Genomic DNA, 9,244 nt, shown 5'->3' with positions numbered 1-9,244 from the left:
GGGAAAGAGAACCAAGGAGATGATTTCTCCTTGCTTTTACAAAGACAGAGCTGAAACAGAGAAAGACAAGCCGGTACAAAGAAAAAGGAACCAGACCCCACTGGTGACTGTATTCCCAGTACCTAGGGTTTAGCACACAGTAACTGCTCAGTAAATAGCTTGACTTGTTGATAGATATATGAACAGATAGACAGATTAAAATGGAAAAAAATGAACACTCTTTGCTGTCTCTGAGAAATTCATGAAGAAAAAAAAGGACATCTGTTCAAACTTCCCTGGGTAGCCTGCCTTTTAAAGATACTAGAGATATTTAAGTCATTCCATTAAAAAAAAAAATCCACTAAAATCAAAGAAGTAAACTATTTTTAACTAATAATTTTATTAATTTTTATCACAGCAAGCATCATATTAGTTTTGTATAAGACAAATCTATGATACAATAAAATCATACTTTTACATGCTGAACATTTTATCTCAGGGCTTGTTTTTAACTATATATAACTTATTTTGTCCATTTATGGGACCTAGACTACAATTTTTTATTTAAATTACAGACTTAGAGTTACTGAGTCTTTCCTTCTACATCATTCTAATTAAGGCTATGACTGCATGTGTGAGTCCTTGTTTATCTCTGGTTTTAACCCGATAAATCCCAGTCTGCCTAGGACATTTCTAGCTTAAGTCTGTTACACATTCCCCATTATTAACTCTCTTCATCGTTCTCCCAAGTGTTAGGATTTGAACAATAAATTATATTGTAACCCTAGTTACACTGTACCCACACTGGGAAAAAAAAATGTTGATTTAACATGATCCTCTTAATAAGGAAGCTTTCCAGAACACACTCTGGTACAAAGCAGAGGCCACATTACTGGCTATCTTTGTATGTAAATTACCATACTGGTGTACATGCACTGTGGCCCAAGCTAGATTATGAGCCCTAGGGGAGAAGCCCTCCATCTTGCACCCCATCCTCACTCATCACAACAGTACAACCAGTACAACACAAGAGAAGGGCCTGAAATAATGGCCTCGCCATTTTGTGTTTGTGTGATGTTCATAGAACAGAGCTGAATTGACACCCAGGATGTACAAGCTGCTAAGGACCATAGGCAATTTAGCAAGTGTCAGAGATGAGAAGAACAGGCAAAGGAGATTTGCTTAAAGAAGAGATGCTGTTCTTTCCAGAGCCCAAACAGGAGGTTCTCCTGAGACTTCTGGGGCCCAAGACAGCCAGAAAGGCTCACAGCAACGAAGGCTGAAGGGTACCTTCCAATGACTTGAGACCCTGGTGAGGAAACTGAAAGATAGGAGGACAAGTAGAAGTTTGATTTCTGGCGCCAGCAAAATGTGACACTGAGACCTCTGAGAGGAGAGCACCTGCCTACAGGAAAGGCAGGACGGTTTTCTGCATCCAACAGAGAGGGATGCAGCCTGTGACAGGAGCCTAATCATTCTGGATGAAACTTAATGTGCAGAACAGAAGGAAATGTTTAAATAATAACATAGTACTGAACACTGTGGGGGAAATAGCATGTATGACTTAAGAAAAAGAAAAGCAGGAGAGAAAGCACCCACTGACTCTCAAGAGAAAAATGACAAAAATTGGGAATAACATTTTTGCAGTTTAAAACTGATGATAAACATACAGGAGCCAAGAGTAGCAGTATCACCTTGTATTTATATAGTCCTTTAAAGGTCACAATGTCTTTTGAATCCATACTGAAATGTGACCCACAGCTCAACTCTGATGTGTTGAGACCCATTCACTTCACTTAGAGAAGGAGACAGGGACACCGGAAGAGAATGTGTGACTGAAGGTCACTCAGCTCATAAAGAAGCTAAAACACACTAACCTTAACAAAGAGAAGGATATGGATTACCCAGTATAATAATAATAAATAATTGACGAGCTTAATGTCAATCCCCAACAAAGTACAATAAAATATTAAAAAACAAACACCTGTTTTCAGAAGCTAAAATGTATTCGTCATGAACAAGTCATTTGGAACTAACATTATTCTCTTTTTAGAAAGAGTTAAAATTTCAGTGTCATCACACATAGGGTTGTCAGCAAAGCAACAGGCAGACTCACTCACTCAGACCCACTCACTCTCCGTCTTCTCTCTCTGGAGGACTGAAACCATAGCTCTCTTTTGGTCACTATAGAATCTCCTTGTCCTCAGTGCACTGGACAACAATGGTCCACACAGTATTGAAAGGAGGGTGAGTGAGTGAGTGAATTCTGTCTTTATGTACAAATTCAAGAAATGCAGGCTAGAGGGCAGTAGTAGGATACTCTGATTAATGGATTGACTAACCTGGAAGACCTATCCTCAGGGCTCCAAGTTGGTCTTTTCCTCCCTAATTTTTTAGTCAGTAATTTGAAAATATAAGATAATCATTATTTCCATTTTAACTACCCCCACCATCTACTGAACACTTCATTTTTGCATTATGGTAAGTATTTGGCATGTATTATCTTATACATTCCTCCCATCGTCTTTTATTTATTTATTTATTTATTTATTTATTTTCCGCTGCATTGGGTCTTCGTTGCTGGGTGCAGGCTTTCCCTAGTTGCGGCGAGCGGGGGCTACTCTTCGTTGTGGTGCGCGGGCTTCTCATTGAGGTGCCTTCTCTTGTTGCGGAGCATGGGCTCTAGGCGCGCGGACTTCAGTAGTTGTGCCTCAAGGGCTCTAGAGCACAGGCTCAGTTGTGGCGCATGGGCTTAGTTGCTCCTAGGCATGTGGGATCTTCCTGGACCAGGGCTCAAACCCATGTCCCCTGCATTGGCTGGTGGATTCTTAACCACTGCACCACCTGGGAAGTCCCCCATCATCTTTTTGAAGAAATACTATAATGCCATTTTACAGATGAGAAAACTGAGACTTTAAAAGGTTATGTAATCTTCTCAAGATAACACAACCAGTGAGTGGCAGAGCAAAGCTGCAAACCCCAGCCTGTCTGCCTCCAAAGGCTGCCTTCTTAACGAATATGTGCATTATGCTTATCGAATCTGCAGAAGATAGTTATGAATGACACAAAATACATGGAAGGCTGTCATAATATTTTGAATCAGAATTGAAAATAAGTTTAACAGATGTCATGAGGACACAAATTATTTAAAAAACTGATAAAGAGAAAAGAGATTAGATTTATTTCGCATAAACCTAGAAAGAAAACCTAGTGCTGATGACAGAAGTTCCAGAGATCTTTTATTTCTTACTGAACTTCCAACTGCTTTGTGAAGCAGTAAGGTTTCCTCTCTTTTTTTTTTTTTTTTTTTTTTTTTTTTTTTTTTTCTCACTCCGATTAAATACCATTCTTTTTTGGTTTTATGTCTCTTAGAAAACCACCTGGCCGTACACGGGCCTCTCACTGCTGTGGCCTCTCCGGTTGCGGAGCACAGGCTCCGGACGCGCAGGCCCAGAGGCCATGGCTCACGGGCCCAGCCGCTCCGCGGCATGTGGGATCTTCCCGGACCGGGGCACGAACCCGTGTCCCCTGCATCGGCAGGCGGACTCTCAACCACTGTGCCACCAGGGAAGCCCAAGGTTTCCTCTCTTCAAAATGTTTAAGAAGAAAGAAGCTGGCTAACATCTCAGGAACTTTTTATAAAAATGGAGGGTAGGATATATGACCTCAGAGTCCCCCAACTTCATCTATTCAGAAAACATTTTCGAGCACATAGCAGGTACTCCCACTTGAAGCAATTCTATTAACTTATATTTTTCATAATCTGGAGCCTTATTTTTTAATGTATCCCATTCATCTAAGAAATTTTCACCCTAGATACAATGTCCTTCTGGAATACGTCATCTAGCATGATAATTTATCTACATGAGAAGATTCAATGCAGCATCACATATAATTTTAAAAAGGAAATAAGCTGGGTAGTCATCCACAAGGGTGGGAGTAAAACAATTGGGTTAGATGGTGAAAGAGGTCTGTAACCGTATGTATGAAATTGTGTGACTTTCAAAAAAAACTATACATGGAAGAATAAGTAAAAGCATGTTTAGGGGCTTCCCTGGTGGTGACCCGGTGGTTAAGACTCTGTGCTTCCAATGCAGGGGGCGCAGGCTTGATCCCTGGCTGGGGAACTAAAATCCCACATGCGTGCAGCCAAAAAAAAAAAAGGGAGCTGTGTTTGACTCTGTACTATATTTTGTCCTTTAACTGTTCTTAGATGGAATCACCACAATAAAAATAATAATTATTTTCTTTTAAAAAAAGCATGTTTATTTGTGATGACCTAGAGGGGTGGGATAGGGAGGACGGGAGGGAGGCTCAAGAGGGAGGGGATATGGGGATATATGTATACTTATAGCTGATTCACTTTGTTGTACAGCAGAAACCAACATAACATCGTAAAGCAATTATACTCCAATAAAGAAAAAAATAAATAAAATAATAAAATAAAACTCAGGGAAAAAAAGCATGTTTACTGTAGCTTTATTTTTCATATCAAAAAATTACAAACTATGTATAAAATAGATGGAATAAGAACCTACTGTATAACACAGGGAACTATATTCAATATCTTGTAATAACCTATGACAGAAAAGAATCCGAAAAAGAATATATATGTGTATGTATAATGAATCACTTTGCTGTACACCTGAAACACTGTAAATCAACTATACTTCAATTTTTAAAATTAAATTTCATAAAAAAGAAAAAAGAAATAGAAGAGAGAAAGTGAAGGAAAAAAATTACAAACAACCTAAGAGCCAGTACAGAGTAGGCTGGAACAATTTCCCAATGAACTGAAGCAAGATAAATGTTCGACTTGAAAATGCTGGCCTAAGTATGCTTTTCCTTTAGTAGCTTATTTTGGGGGATTCTGTCTTTTGGTTTCAGTTTTTGCTTTTGCCAAAATTATCTCATGTAATTGACTCCCTTCCCTTTTTAAGGTCCATTATGCCTAACCATTTAAGTTAGCATATTCATGCAAATCAATGATTTTTTTCTCCAGGATATACTAAGAGTCAGTATACAATAATATCACATTAAATGCTCATTTAACTTACTTAAATTCGACTCTATGTTTTGTACAATAAAAACAAATTATTATAGATCATGGGCACTAACTGAGCCAACAGTATCATCTGGTTCTTTACATGAAATGGTCTAAAACTTGAGGGAAAAAAGGCTGTATTTAATATATTGTGGGGTTGTAGATTACACACAAATCCATATGTTCTGCTAATGAGCTGTCAGTAGATTCTAAACGGAAATTTCTCTTCATCATCAGTATTTGGTAAACAGATGTGAAGTAATGCATTACAAAACACTGCTCTTTTCCCCCCTTCTTAATACTAAATCAATTATCTTTTGGAATCTAACTCTCATTTAAGATGTAACTCACTGGGGGACTTCCCTGGTGGCGCAGTGGTTAAGAATCGGCCTACCAGAACACGGGACACGGGTTTGATCTCTGGTCCGGGAAGATCCCACATGCTGCGGAGCAGCAAAGCCCATGAGCCACAACTACTGAGCCTGCACTCTAGGGCCCGCCTGTCTCAACTACTGAGCCCGAGTGCTGCAACTACTGAAGCCCACGTACCTAGAGCCCATGTTCCGCAACAAGAGAAGCCACCACAATGAGAAGCCCGTGCACTGCAATGAAGAATAGCCCCCACTCACCACAACTAGAGAAAGCCCGTGCGCAGCAATGAAGAACCAACGCAGCCAAAAAAAAAAACAGGGCTTCCCTGGTGGCGCAGTGGTTGAGAGTCCGCCTGCCGATGCAGGGGACGCAGGTTCGTGCCCCGGTCTGGGAAGATCCCACATGCCGCGGAGCGGCTGGTCCCGTGGGCCATGGCCGCTGAGCCTGCGCGTGCGGAGCCTGTGCTCCACAACGGGAGAGGCCGCAGCAGTGAGAGGCCCACGTACCACACACACACACAGAAAAGACGTAACTCACTGAACCACCAGAGCAAAGAGAGAACTAAATAATAAGTGCTAGCATTTATCAAGCACTGAACCATGAGCCAAAACAACCAACTTATAAGAGCTTTACAAACATTATTCCATTTAATGCTTACAAAAACCTTACGAGACAGGTACATCTCCAATATTACAGGTGAGGAAACTGAGCACAGAGAGGTTATTGATAACCTCAAAATGAAGAACTTTCCTTGTATTTTCATAAAATGTTGTGCCCTGTAATTCCCTAATGAGTTACAGATATAAATGTGCATTTATACCACTTGGACTCAGTTTCCCCATAAGCCCTCAACTCAGAAATCCCTCTTGAACGCAAAGACTCTTCATGAAATTCTAGCCCTGCCTTTGCAAGTGCTTGCTAACAACGTGGTGATGGGAGACGCAAAGCAGATGTCAGCACAGTTCTACAAATGAGGCCTAATTACAGCACTTCAGAGCGGAAGAGAAAAGGTCTGATTAGCTGACCCTCTTCTCACTCTTCTGTGTGCAGTGCAGAATCAAGACAAAAGAAAGTCTAAGGAAAAAGATGAAAGGATAGAATAGAAACAAGACCATAGACTGTCTTACGTTATCAGGGAGATGATTTCCAATTTTCTGAGCAATGCATTAGGCTTTACTCAAGCCAATGACGGGTTCACTAGGAAAACTGACCATTTAGAGTTAAGTTAGGGAAAATGCTTCTGTTTTTGCTATCACATGCAGGCAGGTCACTAGTGGAATAAGTGAAAACATAATGCTATTGTCTGCTCTTTATAAGCCATTTTCAAATGCTGGTGTGGGCTGCTTTAACAATATAATCAATACGAATCAGAAATTCTGTCTTAACTGAAAGAAGATATTTGATGACAAAGGTAAAGTAATGCATTAAAAAACACTGGGTTTTTTCTCTCCCTTAATACTAAAAGCAATTATCTTTTCATTTTCCATAGAGATGAATGAAATCCCTGAACAGCTGATATTTAAGCTACAACAATTAAAGAGAAGTGAGTGGCTCTTCAAGTTTATAATTACGTATGCAAACTCAGCATCAAAATACTGTCCCTACATGAATGAATTTATCCATGAAACAGAAACAGACTCACAGACATAGAGAACAGACTTGTGGTTGCCAAGGGGGAGGTGGGGTGGGGGAGGGAGGGATTGGGAGTTTGGAATTAGCAGATGCAAACTATTATATATGGAATGGATAAACAACAAGGTCCTACTGTATAGCACAGGGAACTATATTCAATATCCTGTAACAAATCATGGGAAAAGAATATGAAAAAGAATATATATGTATATGTATAACTGAATCACTTTGCTGTACAGCAGAAACTAACAAAACATTGTAAATCAACTGTACTTCTATAAAATAAATTTTAAGAAATATATATCCTCCATTTACACAGTTCAGATGGCTATGTTTACAGGACTACAAAGACTGAATGCATCCTTCACAGTAACAGTACAGAAATATCCCATCACAGCAGATGCAGAATCTATTATCATGTCACCCAGGTCCAGTCCATTGTTCAAACACATCTATCGTCAGACACTGAACTGCCTCACGCAATGTTATTTTAAATTTAACTCTCACAGGAGTCCCATTACAAAATGCCTGCAGACATCCATCCAAATATTTGACCCCAATTTGTTTTAAATAAAGCCTTTTGTATATGTCATACATGTACTGATCAAAAGCAAAGTCAGTACTATACCTGGTTATTTCTTCTTTAAGCTTACATGGATCTTCGGCATAGAATTTAATACCAAAATACAAAGTATACGGAGGTCCAGCTAAAAATAAGAAATAGAAATTAAATTTCACATTATAAATTAGTCAAAGTAGTAGTGTAATATTACACAACTACTAAAAATTACACTCAGCAAAAATATTTGCAAATCATATACTGGATAAGGGGTTAATATCCAAAATATATGAGGAACTTATACAACTCAATAGCAAAAAAACAAATAACCCAATTAAAATAATGGAACCTAAATAAACATTTTTCCAAAGAAGACATTCAAATGGCCAAAAGATACATGAAAAGATATTCAACATGGCTAATCATCAGGAAAATGCAAATCAAAACCACAGTGAGATGCCAACCTCACAGCTACAAGAAGGGCTATTGTCAAAAAGACAAAAGTGGGGCTTCCCTGGTGGCGCAGTGGTTGAGACTCCGCCTGCCGATGCAGGGGACACGGGTTCGTGCCCCGGTCCGGGAGGATCCCACATGCCGCGGAGCGGCTGGGCCCATGAGCCATGGCTGCTAAGCCTGCGCGTCCGGAGCCTGTGCTCCGCAATGGGAGAGGCCACAACAGTGAGAGGCCCACGTACCACAAAAAAAAAAAAAAGACAAAAGTGTTGATGAGGATGTGGAGAAAAGGGAAGCCTTGTACACTGTTGGTGGGATGGAAATTGATCAAACCATTAGGGAAAACAGTAATGGAAGTTCCTCAGAAAGTTAAAAACAGAGCTACCATATGAGTCAACAATCCCACTACTGGGTATTTATCCAAAGGAATTGAAATCAGGATCTCCAAGAGATGTATGCACCCCCATTTTCACTGCAACATTATTTACAAAAGCCAAGACATGGAAACAACCTATCAGTAGATGAATGTGCACAAAGAAATGGGATATACATACACAATGTAATATTATTCAGCCATAAAAAGAAGGAAATCCTCCCATTTGTGACAACATGGATGAACCTGGAGAACATTAAGCTACGTGCAAAAAGCCAGACACAAAAAAACAAATACTGCCTGATCTCACTTATATGTGGAATCTAAAACAGTCACATGCCTAAGTGCAGAGAGTAGAATGGTGGCTGCCCAGGGCCAGGAGGAGGGAGACATGGGAAGCTGTCAGTCAAACAGTAAAAAGTGTCAGTTATGCAAGATGAATGAGTTCTGGTGATTTAATGTAGAGTTTGGGGACAATAGTTAACTATTATATAATACTACTGTATTATATACTTGAAATTGGCTAAGAGGATCGATCTTAATTTAAATCTTCTCACCCCATGCCCACCCCGGTAACTATGTCAAGGTTATAGATAAATTATTTAGCTTGATGTGGTACTCTTTTCACAATGCATACGTCTGTCAAAACATCAAGTTGTACACCTTAAATATACACAAAATTTTTATGTCAAAGATACCTCAACAAAGTTGTTTAAAAAATTACACTCACCAAGAATTTCTAAAGACAGAAAATGAAAAATGAAAAAACAAGGGTTCAGAATTGGTCAATAGTAAGGCTTCAACTATGTAGTTATCTATGTAGTATGGGTCT

At 39.5% G+C, this 9,244-nt stretch overlaps 1 protein-coding gene across 1 annotated transcript in view; it reads right to left on the bottom strand.

Moving 5' to 3' along the window:
- The window catches only part of EPB41L4A (erythrocyte membrane protein band 4.1 like 4A), a 253,773-nt gene that overhangs the window by 104,110 nt on the left and 140,419 nt on the right, over positions 1-9,244 (bottom strand). Inside the window, exon 4 of the mRNA XM_007451202.1 lies at positions 7,656-7,734. Coding sequence (XP_007451264.1) covers positions 7,656-7,734 — 79 coding nt within the window. The remainder of the gene's footprint in view (positions 1-7,655; positions 7,735-9,244) is intronic.

Source organism: Lipotes vexillifer, unplaced genomic scaffold (assembly GCF_000442215.2).
Source record: "Lipotes vexillifer unplaced genomic scaffold, Lipotes_vexillifer_v1.1 scaffold91, whole genome shotgun sequence".
In the NCBI taxonomy this organism is placed as follows: Eukaryota; Metazoa; Chordata; class Mammalia; order Artiodactyla; family Lipotidae; genus Lipotes; species Lipotes vexillifer.
Note: the sequence above shows the minus strand (reverse complement) of the source record. Positions and strands in the feature narration are given on the sequence as shown.